This window comes from Sebastes fasciatus, chromosome 14 (assembly GCF_043250625.1).
Source record: "Sebastes fasciatus isolate fSebFas1 chromosome 14, fSebFas1.pri, whole genome shotgun sequence".
Taxonomy (NCBI): domain Eukaryota; kingdom Metazoa; phylum Chordata; class Actinopteri; order Perciformes; family Sebastidae; genus Sebastes; species Sebastes fasciatus.
In genome coordinates, this window is record NC_133808.1 from 16,001,054 (window position 1) to 16,022,761 (window position 21,708).

Sequence of the window (21,708 nt, forward strand, 5' to 3'; positions counted from 1 at the left end):
ATTCAGTTTTATTGGAATTATATAGTTTTGCTTGATAATATTTATTTCTAAAAAAAAATGTGTAGACGTTTTGTCTGTATTGTAGGTGAATTAATTGTCTAGTAATGGCTGTACATGTTTGAGAGAACCGTAATGCTACACTGAGTCATATTTAAATCCACAATGTTGACATACAGGCTACATTTCAGTGTTGGCATATACCGTATAACTGAGTGCACAAGCTCTGCAAGGACGCATAAATAGAGGATTGGGAATTAAGTCTGAACAGAAAGACATTTGATACTTTTTTGGATACCTAAAGGGAAAGGTCAGCCATGTTTTCACACTTTAACTTCTATGTATTAACTTGTTCAGGTATGTAGCTCATACTCACCATGAAACCGCGGGCTGTCACTCTTGATTGGAGTTGAGTCACGTGGAGATTAATGTTCTACTTTGAGCTGTAGCTCGCCAACAGCGCATTCTTCTGGACAGTTTGTGAAGGGCTTTTTCTATTGCTGTTTATACAGGATTTAATTATTCCATACCTGCAACGATTAGGCCGTTACCAGTAAATCTGTCAAACATCAACCTCCAGCTGGCGTGATTCTTTTTCCACTTTTTTTCTGTGGTACTTGTTGCTCAGTTATCACCTTTTCCATCGCTCACTCTTATTTCAGTTCATGGGAAACTCGGGTCACTCTTCCCCTGGCAGACATTGACACGCAGAGCGACACTTAGGCCAATGCATCTCTTGGGTTCTAATGTAAACACAGCAGTGAACACAAACAATAGCCAGAGGGTCAAACAGCAGGTCAGCCATGTTGACTGGCAGCTCGCCAAACGAATGCAGAGCTTGTGTTGGCTTCCTGTACACGGCAATGACGCACCAGTACCTCCAGTACACTCTGCCATGTTCCAGTTAACTGAAGCATAAGTCTTAGGTGATTAGCACCGTGTTTTTCTCTCATATCCTCCTGTTGTTGTTGTTGTTGTTCTTAGATAAGTTTCTTCTGTGCTCTTTATTTGAGCGATGAGAGAAGATCATGTCACGGTTTTCTGCATTTATTCCCCTCATTATACCCAAAGAGCCATGCAGTCAAACGCTACATAAACATATCTCTGTGATGTTTTACCCTCAGAGTCTGCATGCCATGGAGAGCCATGTGATGATCAAGTTCCTGCCCACCACCCTGAATCAGCTGTTCAGGGTGCTGACCAGCGCCACCCAAGAGGACGTGGCAGTCAACGTCACCAGGCAAGTTTCCCTGAGGCGATCTATAGACTAAACAACAGCTTAAAATCATCTTTTAGTATTTTAGAACTTTTATTTTTATAAATCGCTCTTACAAGTTTTATTCTGTTTGTTAGGTGCACATATTATAATTTTGACCTTGTATTTTTCCATTGCAACCAATCGTTGTTTTGTAGCTTTTGTCGATGATATTTTACTCGCTGTTCACCTTAACTTGTACGGCACTTTGCTCAACTCCAGTTGTTATACAAATAAACTTGACTAAAAATCAAGTAATTCCATGTAAATGATGACAAACAAATTAACAGAATTGTACATATATCACACTTTGAGCATTTATATATCAAAGGGAACTCTGTAGGAAGATGCTTTTGATGTGAAATTTGCAGATTTTCAACGATTGTTTCCATAAATTACAACTATTTTTAAATTCTTGACTGTGAAAACACCAAAATGATGATTAACATATTTTGCCTGATGGAGGTCATGATGGAGGTCCTGCACTCAGCAGGTTGTTTTGTTTGTTGACTACATTTACATGCACAAAATATTCAGTTTTTTGACCTTATTCCAAAAACAAAAGACAATATTCTTTCTAAGCTGTTTACATGGCTAATGAAAATGAATATTCCACTAATATTCCCATTTACATGCAGCCGTGCATACTTTACGATTAACGTAACCGATGGCGGACTTGTTCGGCCGTGCAAACACAGCCTCCCTCTTTCACTCCTTCAACCGCCTTCTTGAAAAGGTCGGCGTTGCGATATTTGTGCATATCCAAAAACCATAATGTTTTCCTTCCTACCAGAAATGTGGGCTTTTCTGTTGGGCATGCATCTCTGCAAATGTCGGCTAGTTGGTTTGTGTACAACGCACACACCTGAATGTAAACAGGCTAGAGGCCGTGTGTCGCAAACTGCCGTAAAAACCCCAATTGAGACGCATATTCTGAATGCACTGTATACATGTCCGAAAAATGCCCCTAAAACCTGAAAATATCAGCATATCCCACATGTTTTAATTGGAAAATGCTCCATTTGGAATAAGGCCTAATTCAGATTATCCGAACAGTATATGCTGTTTACATGACCTGTATCAAATTTGGGATAATAGTGTAATATTAGTGTGCATGTAAACGTAGTCACTGTCACACCACGTCAGTAAGACTCTCTGGTGTGCAAGATCTTTGTGGTAATAATTTAAAATAAAGAAATGTGTGACTAAAAACTGTTAATAAATGAGGCCTCCAGCAGCTCCTTTCCTCACACATGCATTCCTTTCCCATTGTTTCCTCTCAGAGTCATGATTCACATTGTTGCCCAGTGCCACGAGGAAGGGTTGGAGCACTACCTGAGATCATATGTGAAGGTAAAATTCACATTTCACATATCATGTGACATCATCATATCATTTTTAGTGTATATTTTAGTACTCATAGTTCTCTCTGCATGTGTCTGATACAGTATGTGTTCAAGACCGAGCCACCCACGTCCTCCACCGGCCGATCAGTGCACGAGGAGTTGGCTAAAGCCATGACTGCCATCTTGAAGCCTTCCACTGACTTCCTCACGAGTAACAAGCTCCTCAAGGTAACAGAGTTGTACTTAAGGATGTAAGGATTACATGGTGTGTGATTATAACTGATATGAATTTGCTCTTTATTGTTCTCTGATTGATGTTTGTCTGCCCTGCAGTACTCCTGGTATTTCTTTGAAGCCTTAGTCAAGTCCATGGCTCAGTACTTGATTGAGAGCTGTAAAGTGAAGGTAAGTCTGCCACAACATGTGTTTGACTCAGAGATGTCTGCTTTACGACTGCTTAGGAGCTTCACTGTGGTTTACAACATGCCAAGTCTTGTGGACAGCTGCAGTACCACAGACAAAGTATTATGTATCCACAGTCGGTCCCACACTGCTGTGCACTTTAATTGGCTGCATTTGTTCATACCCCATAAGCAACCACATCCCTGTGTTTAACCTCCACTGGCATTATGTGGAGGCCACGGTGGAAGCAAGTAAATGCTCCACAAGAGTAGGTCACACCAGTCTGGAAACTGTGTTTGGTTACAGTACAAGACTGGGGATATTCTACATTTTTGCTACTGTCAACAAATCCAGCGAAAAGACCAAAACCAACAGCATGTAATGAAGGAACATGGTCTCAGTGCAACAGCGTGGCTCACTGACAACAATGGTACAGATGAATAAGCTCTATCATGCTTCGGCTATACAAACAATACTTGTGGTTTTGGTCTTTTCATGGAATTTTTTTGACACAAAAACCAACACACTGGTATCTTCACAGCAGTCCATTAGTTGCACTGGATTAATACATTTTTCCCATCACAAACTTCCGTTTCTATCCAGCTTGGTTTATCTCTCGCCTCACGACTTGGATCATCAGACACTTTTAAACTTCATGCTGTATAATAACATTTGTACCAACGTCCGTGATGTGTCCTACAGCTGTCAAGGAATCAGCGTTTCTCAGCATCCTTCCATCACACTGTGGAGACTCTGGTCAACATGATGATGCCACACATCACTCAGAAATACAAAGACAACCTCGATGCTGCCAGGAACGCCAACCACAGTCTGGCGGTCTTCATCAAGGTCAGGAGCCACAGTTACTGTATCTGGCACGGTGTTTTAAAGTGTATATATACTTATTTATGTCTTATTTTCTTTTCCCCGTCCTTCTGTAGCGCTGTTTCAACTTGATGGACAGAGGCTTTATGTTCAAGCAGATCAACAACTATGTCAACTGTTTCATGCCTGGAGACCCAAAGGTACATGATGCAAACAGTAACAGCATTTATACAAAGAAATTGTAGCGCCCTGATGGAGGATTTAAGGCTGTGCTCTATATATGTTTTGGACAACGTTGTGTTTGAGTGTTGTATTTAAGCTGACTCACTGGTTTCTGTCGTTTCTGAATGCAGACGCTGTTTGAGTTCAGGTTTGAGTTCCTGCGTGTTGTGTGCAACCACGAGCACTACGTCCCTTTAAACCTGGCCATGCCATTTGGAAAGGGAAGGATACTGAGATTTCAAGGTGAGGAGATCATCAAATTTACGTTTCATCCTACAGCTTATAAATAAATAATAAAAATATAATTAAATAGGTTTGCTGTTGATGCAGCAGTCTTAGAGAATGCACTTCTTTTTTTTTTTGTGTTCCTTAATTAGCTTTATTATCTCCAAATGATACGGTGGAATCACGTGATACTGTAGTAGGTAGGTGCAAGGGTGCGCTGCATGTCATCTCCAATAAGAGCAGTCTTCCATCTAATCATTCAACCATGACCAGAATGGGTCAAATGATTCGCTCCAAAATCTAAACTTGATCATTTAGAGCTGCAACGATTAATTGATTAGTTGTTACCTGTTGATTAATGGGGCACCCTGGTAGCTCACCTGGTAGAGCAGGCTCCCCATTTCTCCAAGGCTGAGTCCTTACCGCAGCGGCCCGGGGATCGAATCCAACCCCCAATCTCTCTCAAATAAAGGCAAAAAGACAAAAAAAAAAAAATCTTAAAATATATATATTAAATTAATTGCCAACTATTTTGATAAGTGATTAATCAAGTCAACATTCTCTGATTTCAGTTTCTTAAATGTGAATATTTTCCGGTTTCTTTACTCCTCTATGACAGTAAACTGAATATCTTTGAGTTGTGGACAAAACAAGACATTTGAGGACGTCATCTTGGACTTTGGGAAGCACTGATCAACATTTTTCACTATTTTCTGACATTTTATAGACCAAACAACTAATCGATTAATCGATAAAAATAATCAACAGATTAATCGATAATGAAAATAACCGTTAGTTGCAGCCCTACAATCAGTTATCTTTCAGTTTGGCTGCATGGTTGATGTGTCATGATTTATTTATCTTTTTCAAGACACTGTACAGAAAGATTATACTATTTATACTTTGCGGTTGTATTTGTGTAGAGAAGCTGAGATTGTCTCTTTGTGCAGATGTGGGTGATTATGTGTGCAGGTAGTTTTTTCTGTCTTGAAGTGGTTTGGAGTTTATGACTTACTGTCATTCCTAAAAGATCTGATCTTTTTAATGCTTGCATGCTTAAAATGCAGGTTTTAAAAACACTAAAGCAGACGAAACAGTGCATTTCACTTGATTACAGTCATTTTGGGGAATCTCTTGAGTGTGATTTGGGATTGCTTTACTTTTCTTAGATAATGTTGGAAACCATCAGTAGCTTTAATCTTGTTTGTCTTTTTCTACAATGATCACTGTTGATGTGGAGCAGCAGCTCAGTCACACAGCCTGAATCTGTCAAACATGAATTCCAGGTTTTTGCTTCATATAGATTGTTAGATGAAAGTCAACAAGAATCATTTGTCAGTAAGGGAGATCTCCATGATTTAATGGCATCAACAATCTGTATACTGCCCAAGCTTTCCTGTTTAATTTAATTTTCAGATTTATATTAAATTAGAAATGAACCAATCTCTCTTCATCCTCCTCGTCCTCTTCCCTCAGACCTCCAGATGGATTACTCGCTGACGGATGACTTCTGTAAGAACCACTTCTTGGTCGGACTGCTGCTCAGGGAGGTCAGTGCAGGTCTGCAGGAGTTCAGGGAGATTCGTCAGATTGTCATCCACGTGCTGAAGAATCTGATGATCAAGCACACATTTGATGAGCGCTACACCTCCAAAGTAAGCAGCGTCTTCTCACCGCCGTCTCTTGCATTTCCATTTCACTTCAGCATCTGACGTGTGTGATCTTGAGAAAGTCTGTTGAGATGATTTATTTGTTTTTCAGAGCCAGCAGGCCAGGTTGGCCACCCTGTACTTTCCCTTGTTTGGTCTGCTCCAAGAGAACGTCAACCGGCTGAATGTGAAGGAAGTATCCCCATTCACCATCAACCACTCCAACAATGTAAGGGAGCCACCTAGTGGCTTCTTTTTAATATTTCATCTACCATACATAGCTTTCATTCACATCATAAATACATAACACACCTCCTGACATCTATACCCACACAGTAAAAACTACTATAAAATACACGAAGAGAAGGAAAAACATAGTAATGAGAGAAAACGTGAAGGAAATTGGTGCTGCAGCCGTCTCAGAGTATAAGTTATTATCCTGTACATCTCATTGTTTGATTTCACACATAGGCCCACACAACATGGACAATGTAAACAGTGGAAATTGTAATATAAAGCCATACATATTCAGTGTAATACAGCATATTCACTTCTTTTCAATAAACAAATATCAGTAATATTTCCATATATTACAAGTTTTCCAACCACATCATATTAATTATATAATTAATTAATTATTGTTAATTAATCATACTAAACTGCGTTTCAGATTCTTTATTACAAAAATAACAATGCATTTCTCAGCCGTTACTTTAGTTTTTACTTTTTGCTTTAATTTTAGTTTAGTTTTAGTTAGTGTTCAGAGCACATCTGCTAGTTTTGGTTTAGTTTCAGTTTATCAGAAAGGTTTAGTTTTTATATTTTTAGTTTTAATTTAACAGTAAGTTTTAGTTTGTTTTAGTTAGGGCCAGCTATGATGTCTCAGACGTAGCTACATATACACACAAAATACATGATGTTTAATCTTCGCACTACTTTATTGTCCGATGCATATTATAGCACCATCTGCTGGTTCAATGTCACGCTATGCTGTCTCCTTTTTTTGGTAGTGTTATTATATGTTATAGTTAAAAAAATTAAAACTGAATTGAATGTACGTTCATTTTTATTTTATTTGTAGTATTTTTTTTACCCAGGTAATATCATTTTAGTTTAGTTTTTTCTTAAGGGATACAGTTATTATTTTGTTTCAGTTTACTGAAAATATTTTTTCACTGCTTATTTTCTTTTTAGTTTCAGTTTTAGTTTACTATAATAACCCTGGTTTGTGTCCATTAAACTGATGTTTTCCCTCAGAACGGGAGAGAAGATTCACTTCTTACCAACGCTTTGATGACACCTCCCAGATCCAGCACCTTCCTGGACACCAGCTTGCACAAAGATGTTTTTGGGGTCATCTCTGGCACCTGTGAGTGGACAGATGATGCTGAAAAATAACCAAATATATATAACATGTAGGTGTTATATTAATATAAAACTGCTCCTTTTTTGTTTTTGACAGCTTCACCTCACGCGTCGTCAACCCCAAACATTAACTCTGTGCGGCACGCCGACTCCCGCGGCTCACTCATCAGCACGGATTCCAGCAACAGCCTGTCTGAGAAGAACAATGACAAGGGAAACTCTCTGGACAAGGTACAACTCAGAAAGTGCTGCGAGATGCCTGTAAAGTCATTTTATACAACATTTAGTAGGCATACCAGAGGTCCCCTTATTGTGACAAAAGCACCTCAGAAAGTCACCCCTTGTTAACTTGTACCATTAACTCCCCCACCTTACCTGTACCGCTGGCCGTGGCAGACGGAGAGGTTTGTACGGAGACACTCTGTCAATGTCCTGCGCTTCTTTACGGAGACTGAGGAGCTCTCTGTGCGCACCAAGCGCGCCACCATGGACTTCTCCCTGCTCTCTGTCCCCTGTGTGCCAGAGAGCGCCCTGCAGTCCAGCATTTCACTTCAAGTACAAAACACCAGTCAACCCCCCCCTCCTAGGAGTGTCCCATCTGGGAATGTTAGGGTGCTTTCACACCTGTACTTCGGTTCATTCAGTCCAGACCAACTACACATTGTTGCACTTTAGTTCTGGTCCGATTCCTGTTCATGCTGCCTTTAGACAAACAAACCAGGAGGAGTAAACATGAAGTTATACAGACTGACAGGTAACTCGTTGATTGGACTGTTTTGGCGATTGTCATCCTGCATTATCAAGACCCACAACATAAATCAAATTCCAGTGAGTGACAAGTTTATGCAGCTCTTTAAGGCTCCTAGATGACTGGTGCGAACGCATAGTCTGAATGTTGGGGAGCGCATGGACATGCGCATGATCAGCGTACTGTGGGATCGCTGTCACACACTTTTTAATGGAGTTAATGAACTAACAAAGTACACAGAGTTGGATACAAAAACAGTTTTAACAGCTTTTGACCTATTAAGTAGAGAAAATACCCACGCTGACATGTTTCTATACATGGCCTTCAATATAGATCGCTTCCTAATCAGATTTCATGATCAGCAGATGGATTTATTAGGAGTTTAGCTTTTGAAATCATGCTAAAATTACATATCTGCTATCATAAAATCCTGTGGTTGGTTCGGTTGCTTTTACACCACAAACAAGTCCACTTAGAAGCTGACCGAGACCTTGGTTGTTTGGTCCGCACCAGGGTTCGATTTACAGCTTTATCACCTGCCCAAACGAACCTTACTAACCGGGCAAATAGACCTGGGTTCGTTTTAACCGAACCTAACAGGTTAGGTGTGAAAGCACCCTTAGAGTGTGTGTGAGAAAGTCCTAGCGTCCTAAACCCTAAGCTCTTTCTTTGCCAGATGATTCGCAGGCTTTGGCCTGGTGGCATAAAGCAGAGCTGCTGTACCACAGGGCCTCAAAGGGATTCCAGATGTTGATAAGCATGCACGCTTAAGGGATTTCTCCCTTTAAGTTCCTCTCACGTGTGCTGTGTCATTTTTGCTTTCACTGCTTTCACAGCCTCGAGCTAAATCTGAGAGGAAGTCATAAACACAAATGATTTTCACTGTCTGTGCTGTTGTGTGTTTCATTTTATGTTGGCGCTGTTTTTATTTGTGGTAGCTTTTATCACAATGTGTGGAACGGCATAAGGGGAAAATGACGACACTCATAGGTCACTTGGGAATTACTATCAACCCAAACTGCTTTAGCTAAACAAAAAAGAAAAAAGACAATTCCCGCACACACTTACTACCTCTGCATTTATTAAAAAGAGTCAACGTTTTGGTCGCAAGGACCTTTCTCAAAAATAACTGCACCACAGCTTCACAGTTTTTTCCCACCTTTTCAGGAAAACTAACTTTAGCCATGAACTGTTCCACTCTCCCAAACACCCACTAAGAAGCCAAAGCCCATAGCCTCATGCTTTCCATGAAGTCATCCCCAGCTAGTGTCATGGTCTAGACTAACTGCTGGCAAAGGAACGTGCTTGGTCCATCGCCAAACCCTCGCTGTGGTAGAGCTGTTGCTCCGCTGCTTTGGTTCTGTTTGCTCCCTGCTCTCTGCCTCAGCTGGGAGAAATGGTTGTTTGTTTTCCGCCGGCAGTTTTTCCACAATGCATAGAGCCCCACAACATCTGAGTGAATGACTCCACTAGTGTAGTGTAGGCCTTCAGAAAACTCTGACTGATCATGTCATAACCTCTCTAAAAGGCACTGCGTATAGTTCTTATTTTTTAATGCAATACAGGTCAAAGACAAAACCAACTGTAAACTACAAAATCTTTATATTTTGAAATTGCTATGTTAAGGTAAATGCCCTTTTTCTTTCAGAATTACAAAATATAACAATAGTTTCTATAATCAGTGCCTGTAGTTTATCTTGAGTAGGGCTGCACAATTATGGCCAAAAAGACAATCATGATTATTTTTTTATCAGTATTGAGATCCCAATTATTTATCACGATTATTCATAGATTTTGGAGACTAAATGTTTTTATTGAGAGCGCTGCTTTCACTTCCATGTTCTGCTACATTAGAACCGTCAAATGTTAAATGCTTTTACTTTGTTATTGTCATCTATAGTGGTTATTTGCATAAAAACACACAATTCAAATGATTAGGAAATAAATGATCGTATTTTTATTTAAATGTTTGCTTTGATTAATAAATCTTGGTATTAGTAGTTCTAATTATATCTTATAAGCTGCTTAGAGCTAAGTGTGGGAAGTTAAATAGGTCATAATTCTCTCTATTATCTATTTTATATCGCTATGAAAACATCTCCTTCAAACAACTGAATTTAATTCAAGTTTCTTGCTAAAAACTACATTTTACAAGATTACATTTGAACGCATCATGATAGAGTTATAATTTACCATCGCCCAATACTCATTTTTACTGAGTAGAAAAGAAATTGGATATATGAGACTGCTGAAAACGGGCCGGCTTCAGTCGGCTTCTGATTGACGGAGCATCTCTAGGTGTTATTTTAGGAAGTGCTTGATTTAGTGATGAAATGGTGATCGTGATTAATATTCGATTTAATTGTGCAGCCCTAATCTTGAGGCAGCAAAAGGAGCTAGACAGAGCAAAGAGCCCTGATAGGATAATATATTCGTCTGTCCTCTGTCTGACTGTATACTTTGTCCCTCAGAGCCAGGCTGCTTCGACCCTGGGCAGTACCCTGCTGCGATGTGATAAACTGGACCAGTCCGAGATCAAGAGCCTCCTCATGTGCTTTCTTCATGTGCTCAAAAGCATGTCTGAGGGTAAACATCTCTATCTGCACTCACACATCTTTCTGTCTGATGCTCAAACACTGAGCTCACTCACGTGTCTCCAATGTCAATCTGTGTTCTTCCAGACGCTCTGTTCACATACTGGAACAAGGCTTCATCTGCTGAGTTAATGGACTTCTTCACTCTAGTCGAGTAAGACACCTTACATTGCTTTCATGACAACCCTGACATTGTAATGTTTAGTTTTACGATTTTATTGTGACTGATATTTCACTTACTTTTCCCCTCAGAGTGTGCCTCCATCAGTTCAGATACATGGGGAAGAGATACATCGCAAGGTAATGTTCAGTATCTGAAAGCGTTGCATCAGATCCATTCTTTTAAAACCTTATGAGCGAGTTGAGATCTTGATGAAGGATTTCAGGCTTCTAGTACAGTGGTTCTTGTGTGTTTTTGTTGCTGAAGAAGCTGGACGTTTCAACCATTTATCCATTCGCAACTTACATTATTTTATGAACTGTTACTTTAGCTTTTTCACCATTTATCCATTAGATTTAGCTAAATACGTCAACCGTGTATCCATTCCTTTAGCTATTTCAACATTTTATCAATTAGTTTTAGCCAAATCTTTTATATACTTAGCTAAATATTTCATGTGTTTATTCATTACTTTTAGCCAATTCTTTTATCTCCTTAGCGAAATATTTCTATTTAAACCACTTATCCATTGCTGTAATGTAACTATCTATCTTTTACTTTTAGCTAAATATTTCAACCATTTATTTATTACTTTTAGCTAAGGATTTTAACCGTTTATCTATTACTTTTAGCTAAGGATTTTAACCGTTTATCTATTACTTTTAGATAAGGATTTTAACCTTTTATCCATTAGTTTTAGAAAACATTACTCTACTCCGCTCCCTAACTAGTTTTCACCACTCTAAATTAAAACATGTGTTGTCTCAACGGTGACTCAATTGTGACATATTTTTTTAAATCAAATTGTAATTCATATTATTTCAAATAAACTGAGCTACTCAACAATCTTTCCATGTAACCACTGTACTAGTAGATAGATACTATACTACTACTATTATGAGAAAACAAAATGAATTCCCTGGAGTACAATATTGTCCATTAAACTTCATACTATATATGACAATGATGTAGCTACTTATTGTCTTCATTTTAGATCATCAAGTGTAAAACAGAGTTTCTAATGTGTGTGACCATTAAAGGGTGTGTCTATTTGTTGAGCACAATTATTTGACAAGTATTTATCCAAACACAAACACTGTACTCTCTCCACTATTTGGGAGCTCTGGCCTCGACTCCCAGAGGGCTTTGGGTGTTCACTCTCTCTAACCTCCCACCACTGTTTCCATCTCTATTCACCTAAATGCTGGCAAGTTTAACAAAATGAAATAAAACCTGGCTCCTGCCCTCTCCTGCTTGGGTAAGACTGAAGGTGGAACTGACTTTCTCAAACTTAATGCATGATGTCTAATCTCACCCTATAAAAGTTGCAGTGCTGTGACACAACTACTGGCTCTTAATTCATGTATAGTATCTGTCTCTCTCATTCTTATATGCATGACGTTTGCTATAACTCACTGATTTAAAGGGATCGTTCGGGTGTTTTGAAGTGGGGTTGTATGAGGCACCATAGTCAGTGTATTACCTTCATTAGATGACGGTCAGCACGCCGTCAGCTTGGAGAAACAGACAGGAGTTACCACATGGAAGCAAAGCAATGTACTGCTGTGGACGGGGCCGACAGCAAAACATATTTTAGACACCTAAAAGAAAGGCCCACCTAAAAAAAATCAATGTCAGTTTAAGTGTACGCTATATTTAGAATATTTTCACAGTTTTTTCTTGCCCTGAGACAGCTATACATTTTACATTTCTGACGGGGAAATGAAGCCGTTATCCATGCTCTCGTCAAAGCAACCACAAAAAAAGTAATTTTAACTCACAGAACACGCGAGTTGCTGGTCTACTGCTGCCTCGATCGGTTAGTTTGTTTGTGTTATTGTGTGACTTTGGTTAATTCACCAAAGTTGCACAAACTAACTAACCGATAGAGGCAGCAGTAGACCAGCAACCCCCGTGTTCTGCGAGGTAAAATTAAAAACATCTTCAATAGAGTCTGGTGGCTTTGACGAGCGCATAGATTGATTACTGATTACAACAGCTTCAGTTCCCTGTCAGAAAGGGCTGTCTGACAGCAAGGTAAAGCAGTGAAAATATTCTAAATATAGCGTACACTTACACTGATATTGTTTCTTTAGGTGACTAAAATACATTTTGCTGCCGGCCCCGTCCACAGCAGTATATTGCTTTGCTTCTGCGTGGTAACTCCTGTCTGTTTCTCCAAGCTGGTGGCGTGCCCACCGTCATCTACTGTAGGTAATACACTGACTATAGATAAGTATGCCACTACAAAACACACGAACTATCCCTTTAATGCTGCTTTGATAATTATCTAATTGAACTGCATGCAAAACAATATATACAGCACAACTTTACTGCATGCTACAGTGTATAAAAGTCTCCCAAAATGGTATGTTATGTTTTATTATCATACATTTAAAATCAAATAAGCTAAATATTTGAATAGTATGACCCAAGGTTGGAATACAAGCAACTCTGCTTTTGCTCTCAGGACATTTGAGTGATATTTACACCACTCATGGTGTATTATTCACCCTAACCTGCTTCACTAACCTGCCATTCGTCTAACATTGTCCTGTTTCCTCATCAGGAGCCAGGAGGGGGCAGGACCCGTAGCACATGAGCGGAAGTCTCAGACTCTGCCTGTGTCCCGTAACAGGGCGGGAATGATGCATGCCCGCTTACAGCAGCTCAGCAGCCTGGATAACTCATACACTTTTAACCACAGTAAGTGCTCCATACGTTTCATCAAACATCCTCTACCAGAGGACCCACCCGCCCGCCCGCCCTCCTCCGCCTCACTCTGTGTAGTCTCCTCATGCTTTTCAACAACATCACCCTCATCCATCCTGTTTAAACCCAGCCCGCTGTCGAGCAGCAAACGCCTCAGAAGACATTATCAGTAAATTAGATTAAATTGGGGCTAAGGTGTTATATTGATTTAGTGTTGTTGTTATTCCATCCAAAGGGCTTAAGCTATGTGCTCAGTCTGTTAAATGGCATCATTTAACACAGTTTCTTTGTGTTTTCAGTGTAAGAAAGATTTCAAGTATTCTTGGAATATCTGTAGACCATGGTAAGAGTGTATCAGGTTAGCAGGCGGTTTGCAGACTGTTACTGGCTTTGTTCATTTGGTTAAAATTAAGAGCATGCCTATTTTAACTTAACACTAGCTTTCAAAATCTTCTCATCCCTCTGGCCAGCTCATCTGCTCATCTGAACTTAATTTTACATTTCATTCTCTGAAAAAAAAGCCATCCATGTAAAATATTTAGAGGTTTCATTCCAAAATACTAGCTGTGTATTTCACAAAAATACTGCTTGAAATGAATTCATAAGTATAAAAAAAACATCAAATGTGTTGCCATTCATTTGATAAATGATATTGATTTTGCAAGTAGTATGATTGTTTCAGTTTGGAATGAAACTTAATCTTTTCAACATAATGACATTTTCCAGCTTTGCCTTTAACAATAAGGTCTCATATTTTAAGATATATGACATTTACTCCATACTGCGCACTGCGTCTCAGTATGCTCTGTTTGCTCTGTGTTTTGTTCTGTTTAAATGTTGTCTAACTCGTCGCGTCTGTATGAAACGTCCTCGTGCAAAGTGTGAGATGAGTATCCTGAAAACTCATGTTATAAGTATATGTCCACCACTTTAAAATCAAAACTGCTCCATCAAATCAAAATCTGCTCAAAGACTGTAGGTCAACCCCTTGACAAACTCTATGAATCAATCAGCCTACCATAGTAACATAGTAAGGCTGGCTAACAACGTCGTCTCTGACCTCAACCGTGTCCTGAACAGAGAATACAAGTTGTTGCCATCAAACCGGAGATACGGGGCTCCACGATTTTTAATAAGGTTAGACTGACGCACTCTTTTACGCACCAGTCAGTCCTAAATTAAATTTGGAGCTTAATCGCAGATCAAGTATACGTTAAAGGGTCTTGGATATATTGTCTGTGGTGATTGTAATGGTATGTTAAATGTATGTATCCTTGTATCTTCAAATTTCAAACTTGATCTGACAATAAAGTAATATCATCATCATCATACATGATATGATATGATATTTAAATGGCCTCTCTGTGTAATGGTGGGGGTGAAACAGCTTCAGCTTTCCGTTGTGTCTTCTTTAGCCTACAGTCACTCAGATGCAGACGTGTTAAATCAGTCACTGCTGGAGGCTAACATCGCTACTGAAGTGTGCCTGACCGTCCTGGACACGCTGAGCATCTTCATCATGGGATTCAAGGTAACATACACAACATATCACTTATCACACATTAACTGTCCTTGTAAACTTTGCACCGGAACAAATGTTCTTTCGTTCTAGTAATGAATGCTTCATAAAAACGTGAATTTGAATTCCTGTTCCTGTGTTTTAAATCAGATTTGATCAGTTTCTAAGATGACGCTCTCGTTCTCCACAGACCCAGCTGTGCTCTGACCACGGCCACAGTCCACTAATGAAGAAGGTGTTCGAAGTGCACCTCTGTTTCCTGCGGATCAATCAGTCAGAGACGGCCCTCAAGCAGGTCTTCACGTCACTGCGCACCTTCATCTACAAGGTGTGAAGGACGTCGGTGTCCCTGCCCATCAATACTCTGTTGTTGTTCGTCACTGACGACCCGTCTGTCTTCTTCACCCTCTAGTTCCCCTGCACATTTTTTGAAGGGCGTGCCGACATGTGCGCTGCTTTCTGCTACGAGATCTTGAAGTGTTGTAACTCCAAGCTGAGCTCCATCCGCAGCGATGCAGCCCATCTGCTCTACTTCCTCATGAAGAGCAACTTTGACTACACAGGGCGCAAGTCTTTTGTCCGGACGCACTTACAGGTGGGATAGTCCTCCTGTGGTTCCAACGTTTGTCCAGAGAATTAAAAACAATATGTTCACATTATTAAAACCTAATGTCGTGTTGACCCTGGACCCTGTTTAACAGCTCAAAAAACACACTTTGTTGTTTTATCAGCTTCATACTTCATGATTGTTCTTAATTTTGGGAGAATTGCTTATAAACAGGATTTTGAAGTAATGCCATGTTATAGGCGTCTACCATAACTTGATGCATAACTTCTCTCTGTTTGGTGTCTCAGCTGTGAAACATGGTTGAATGCGATGCATTTTTATATTCTCTATATCTTTGATTAATGTTAACAGTACTTTTTACGCAGCACTACCCCTCCCAAATAAGTGATGAAATGCATTATTTGGTGTAATAATAATACGTTATGGTAATTTTTTTTCATTAAATGTGTAAGCCCATTTTGTGGCAAAGGGAACTGTTACCACTTCAGTTCATTTCTACATTTGGGTTTTGATAAGATCAGGAGAAAAGAAAACTGGATGATTAGTTTGATGGAAAATAATTTATAATAATTTGTTTAGTTTGCAATTATTATTATTACTATATTTACCCATACCATTTTGTATAAAGTAAAGTCATTCTTAACTAGATGCAAAGGTGAAACAATATTTAATCATCCTAATTAATACTAATAATAATATGTATCTTTCTCTTTCTTTAGGTGGTTATTGCTGTGAGTCAGTTGATAGCTGATGTGATTGGTATCGGAAGTACCCGCTTCCAGCAATCTCTGTCAATAATCAACAACTGTGCCAACAGTGACAAAACTATTAAGGTCAGGAATTCATTTTTTTGCATATTTATGTTCTGGTTAAAATAGATATGATTAAACTAGCAATAACATGGCTGACTGTTCTCATTTCTGCTTTCTCCTTAATAGAACACAGCTTTCCCATCGGACGTGAAGGACCTGACCAAACGCATCAGAACGGTTCTGATGGCCACGGCTCAGATGAAGGAGCACGAGAGAGATCCAGAGATGCTGGTGGACCTGCAGTACAGCCTCGCCAAGTCTTACGCCAGCACGCCTGAACTACGCAAGACCTGGCTGGATAGCATGGCCCGGATCCATGTGAAGAACGGAGACATGTCAGAGGTCTGTGTGTGACTGAATAGGACGGACTTTGGTATTATGGTGGCCAGTATAACACGTGATCGCAAAATGTTTACAATCGCAATAAGATCATATCGTGACTTAAGTATCGTGATAATATCGTAATCTGGAGATTCCCACCCGTACTGGCCTATAACATAATTAATACTATCATCACTCTGCTTATCTGATCTGAGTTGTTATTGTTGTTGTTGTTTACAGGCGGCCATGTGCTATGTGCACGTTGCAGCGCTTGTGGCAGAATACCTGCGGAGAAAAGGTAATGATCGATAGAGCATCTCTATTTTTGTATATTCTGCGTAATCTTTCTAATGTGGCTGATTGTTAACATATTGTCCCATCTCTTTCTGGGTGCAGCCATGTTCAAGCAGGGCTGCTCAGCGTTTCGTGTCGTTACTCCAAACATCGATGAAGAAGCAGCGATGATGGAGGACGTCGGCATGCAGGACGTCCATTTCAATGAAGTACGTGACTCTGCTAATGGCCGAGCTAAGATTTGAACAAATTGACCTGAATACGGATGCAGTCGGTGGTTTGATCACATCATGAGTTAGTTTGAATTTTAATAAATTAAATAAGAAGAAGCAGATAGATGGATAGATAGATGGATGGATGGATGAACGGATGGAAGGATGGATAGATAGATGGACAGATAGATTCTTAATTGGGATCAATGGACCAATAGTATTTCTTAAGCCCACAAGTTTAGTAATCAAATCATTATAACTACTCTAAAACATATAATAATCTAAATTTGATTATATATGTCTCCTTGCATTGGACAAACAATTTGAAAACTGAAAGCAAGATGTTTTTTTTCTTATCTGGGTAAGCGTGCTCTTGACCTCTCGTAAAAATGTACATGTACATGTAGATGTGTGTTTTTCTTCACTTCCTTATAGTCACCTTTATTCATGATAGAAGAGACTCATCAAACACTTTATTTAAGCTATATTTCTGTTTCCCCTTCTCTCGTTCCCTCAGGACGTCCTGATGGAGCTTCTGGAGGAGTGTGCCGATGGACTGTGGAAAGCTGAGCGTTACGAGCTCATCTGCGACATCTACAAGCTCATAATCCCCATTTATGAGAAGCGCAGGGACTTTGAGGTACCTTTAACGTTTTTATCTCCCAACAACAATCCCCACTAGTTTAGCCCAGGTTGTGACATTAGTGTCTACAAATTATAATCAGATTTTTAATGGTATTTTTATTACTTTGCACAGAAACTGGCCCACCTGTATGACACCCTGCACCGTGCATACAGCAAAGTGACAGAAGTCATGCACACATGCAAGAGACTGCTGGGCACCTACTTTAGAGTGGCCTTCTTTGGCCAGGTGAGTTTAACTGATATTGTGACGTGTTGTTTATTTGATTTCTGCACTAACTATATTTGAAATTAATCCAACTTTATTTCACAAAAGAGCACACGTATTAATTTGGTGTTGCAAAGTAATCCACAATGAGCATGGGAGCTGCTGAAGGTGTTTCTTTGTTATTTTTAAGAGCATGATCACATGCAGTGGCATTTTATGATCCACTCTAATACCCTTTTCTGCTTTTTATCCTCTTTGAAGGCAGCGGTAAGTTGTGCAGTAGACCTTGCTAGCCGTTCTGAGCGGTCTTTGTGTGGTGTTGGTGCTGCTGTAATTCATTGCACTTCTCTCAGTCATAGTTTGTTGCTTACAGTAACAATCAGTCACCACCGTCGCTGCTTTCTGTTTTTGGAGTCGTGTTGCATGTCGCTCTTTCACTTCTGCACTCATTCCAGTGTTTCTGTGTTACAGATCTAAGTTTGTACGATTTTAATACTGACCCTCATTTTTGTAGTAGGTTGTGAAATAATTTGTTGGGTGGTCTAATCAGTGATGTTTGAAGTAGTGTGTTGAATTTATTCATAGTTCTTAGGTAGTTTTCATGGAATAATAATACTTTTATTTTCTGCTGTCCACACCCCTGTAGCAGTACCACTTTACTGACTCAGAGGCTGAGGTAAATCAATATGAAAGCCAATAGAGAGGTGCAGGAATGAGTCCGAAAACACAGAAATGAGTTAGCATTTAGCACTTCCGGTTCCCTCGTCTTGAAGTCAATGGGTTTTTTGAATGGGTTTTTAGTTAGATGCTTGAAATGAGGTCTGTGGTTAACACAAGTTTAAGAGATTTTAACAATTTACGTTTTAACTACGGCTGTCAAAGTTAACGCAATAATAAAAGCAAGCATTTTTACCGACTCCTATGTTGATAAGAGTATTAAATATTTGACAAATCTCCTTTAAGGTACATTTTGAACAGATAAAACATGTGCGATTAATCGTAATTAATCATGGCCAATCATGCGATTAATCACGATTAAATATTTGAATCGATTGACAGCCCTAGTTTTAACGGCTAAATGAGACTACTAATCGTCATCACGCCGACTCGTCCGCCTTTACAGCCTCGTTGTGTATACAGCACTTATGCGACCGTGCTGTAGTTTGTTTATAGCCTAACGTTCGCTTTTTACTTCTGGCGATTGCATTCATAATTCAAAAATCATAAAAGTGGTGTTCATTTATGGAGATTTTCTTGCAGAACAAAATGTGTAAGTATCATAAACATTTGGTTGCCACAGAGCTTGTTTTCTGCAATAATCCAAAATCCAATAGAAAAATCACATTGGCTTTTTGTCGAGGGAACCCATGGCAATGCTAACTTCCTGGTTTGCCTTCAAAAAATACCTCATCCCTGCACCACTCTATATTGCAGTTGGACTGCAGTGGTGTGTTAGGCTGTATTGTGCTCCTTTCTAATGCAGTCGGTGCTATTTCACGTGCATTGCTCATCTTTTTTACTCCTCCTCTGCTCCAGCCTTAGTGTTGTCCTAATCTTAGTGGGAAATCATTGAAGGGTTAATTGCAGGATTCATCTCTCACTGGGTAAATGCATGGCTTCACCCATCTGTTCATACATGGACTAAACGAAGTGCCCCCACTGACAGTGTGAAATCTGTGCAACCACCTGTGTCCTTTAGTCTGTCTCACATTACTGAACTGACACTAGTTGATGTCTTGCAGTGGAGTTTTTTTCTGTCTCTGTGCTTGGACAGTAGATAGAGGGTTGTGTATTTGTGGAGTCTGCCAAATCTTTCAGCCCAGAGCTGAGACTTAAAGCGTATTTTACCATTTCATTTTAACAAATTGTTGGAAAGACTCCCACTCACAGCCCATGTATGTTTTGATGTTTGCTTCTTTATATCTTATTAGACAAAGACACTGTTTGTTTTTATTCATTCTGACCATGTTTTATCTGCTTTTAGGGCTTCTTTGAAGATGAAGATGGTAAGGAGTACATCTACAAAGAACCCAAATTCACTCCTCTGGCAGAGGTATCTCAGAGGCTCCTTAAGCTGTACTGTGACAAGTTTGGACAGGAGAACGTGAAGATGATCCAGGACTCTGGAAGGGTAAGACTTTGTGATGAGGGTTGACCCATAAGATTCATAAAACATGGCACTGATCTGTTGTAATGACATGTACTCTCTGCAGATTAACCCCAAAGACCTGGACTCTAAGTATGCGTACATCCAAGTGACACATGTGACCCCTTACCTGGAGGAGAAGGAGCTGGTGGACAGGAAGACGGAGTTCGAGAAGAGCCACAACATCCGTCGCTTTGTGTTTGAGATGCCTTTCACCATATCAGGCAAAAAGCAAGGCGGGGTGGAGGAGCAGTGCAAACGCCGGACTATACTAACCAGTAGGTAACCCTGTATACTGTAGGTGGTAGTGGCACAAAAGCTCTTAATGGAATACTCTAGCGATTTAGTATTGCACTTCCATAAAATTGGGGATTTGCAAGGAAAATAATATGGAAGGCATGATGTATCATTGTTGTGAAATAGACCCCGGCACTTGCATCGGTTTTGCATCGCCCTGAAGGGGTTTATTTCACAACAATGACCCACTAACTGTACATTATCCTGCTTATTACACAGCTACTTACTTAAGAAATCAATTATTTGACACAAAAATGGTCTTCCAGACTCGAGATCAGAACTGCATCCATAGCAACGGTCTGTTATACATAGCAACGGTCTGCTATAAAGAAATACCAGACCGTAGAACTGTTATCAAGGGCTGAATAGTTCTCCTTTAAGATAGTATTAAGTCATTAAATATCTCCTGCATCAACAGATTTTTCAAAATACAGTGTGTTGGATTTGGTGGCATCTAGTGGTGTGGTTGCAGTTTGCAACCAACTGAGTACCCCTGAGCTCACTCCTCCAAGTGTAAAACCGTACATGTAGTAACGCCGTTACCATAATAACACTACTTTAGGAGCCATGGAAGTCAGACGGCAGCTGGTGATACCACGGTTTAGCACTCAACACAAGCGAGTTGGAGAACTCTAGTGGCCTTCAGGTAACTTAAAAACACAAAAGTCTCTCTCCAGAGCCAGTGTTTGGTTTGTCCAAACATGGCGGACTCCGTGGAGAGGACCCGCTCCCTATGTAGATATGAAGGACTCATTCTAAGCTAACACAACCATTCTTAGATTCAGGTGATAATACACTAATGGAAACATAGCTATGAGCATTACATGCCATTTCTGCTTATAGATGCCCCGAAATGTTACACACAGTTCCTTTAAATAGTCTAAAAGGTGAGATACATGTCTCACTTTCCTCCCAAACTATAGACCACCTCCTTCCGTTGTCTGCATATTGACACATTTGAGGAAAACAGGCTTCAATTACACACTATGTGGAAGGTTGTCACGTGTCTATCAGCTGTTGACGTATTACAAGGTCCTGTGCATGAATGGAAGATCTTGATTAGATTCTTAACGTGTCAGCTGTTTGTCAAGGACCTTTCCTAATCCTAATCACAGTTGTATTGTTTTATGGTGCAAAAGATCCAAAGGTTCAACCTTACATTATTATCTTTATTATCTGAGAGTTTTTA

At 39.8% G+C, this 21,708-nt stretch overlaps 1 protein-coding gene across 5 annotated transcripts in view; it reads left to right on the plus strand.

The window, feature by feature from the left end:
• Positions 1–21,708, plus strand: part of LOC141782633 (dedicator of cytokinesis protein 9) — a 99,487-nt gene that overhangs the window by 74,198 nt on the left and 3,581 nt on the right. For 3 of the 5 annotated variants that reach the window (XM_074659222.1, XM_074659219.1, XM_074659224.1), the window contains 26 exons: positions 1,122–1,237; positions 2,536–2,605; positions 2,701–2,826; positions 2,932–3,003; positions 3,703–3,849; positions 3,942–4,025; positions 4,179–4,290; positions 5,749–5,927; positions 6,034–6,150; positions 7,179–7,290; positions 7,384–7,517; positions 10,506–10,620; positions 10,716–10,782; positions 10,881–10,928; positions 13,358–13,494; positions 14,916–15,031; positions 15,210–15,347; positions 15,432–15,614; positions 16,307–16,420; positions 16,526–16,741; positions 16,961–17,018; positions 17,117–17,223; positions 17,744–17,866; positions 17,984–18,097; positions 20,061–20,207; positions 20,290–20,500. In XM_074659222.1, coding sequence (XP_074515323.1) covers positions 1,122–1,237; positions 2,536–2,605; positions 2,701–2,826; positions 2,932–3,003; positions 3,703–3,849; positions 3,942–4,025; positions 4,179–4,290; positions 5,749–5,927; positions 6,034–6,150; positions 7,179–7,290; positions 7,384–7,517; positions 10,506–10,620; positions 10,716–10,782; positions 10,881–10,928; positions 13,358–13,494; positions 14,916–15,031; positions 15,210–15,347; positions 15,432–15,614; positions 16,307–16,420; positions 16,526–16,741; positions 16,961–17,018; positions 17,117–17,223; positions 17,744–17,866; positions 17,984–18,097; positions 20,061–20,207; positions 20,290–20,500 — 3,163 coding nt within the window. Of the gene's footprint in view, positions 1–1,121; positions 1,238–2,535; positions 2,606–2,700; positions 2,827–2,931; positions 3,004–3,702; positions 3,850–3,941; positions 4,026–4,178; positions 4,291–5,748; positions 5,928–6,033; positions 6,151–7,178; positions 7,291–7,383; positions 7,518–10,505; positions 10,621–10,715; positions 10,783–10,880; positions 10,929–13,357; positions 13,495–13,799; positions 13,844–14,915; positions 15,032–15,209; positions 15,348–15,431; positions 15,615–16,306; positions 16,421–16,525; positions 16,742–16,960; positions 17,019–17,116; positions 17,224–17,743; positions 17,867–17,983; positions 18,098–20,060; positions 20,208–20,289; positions 20,501–21,708 lie in introns of all 5 variants that reach the window. The other 2 variants (XM_074659225.1, XM_074659223.1) reach the window with 1 other exon arrangement.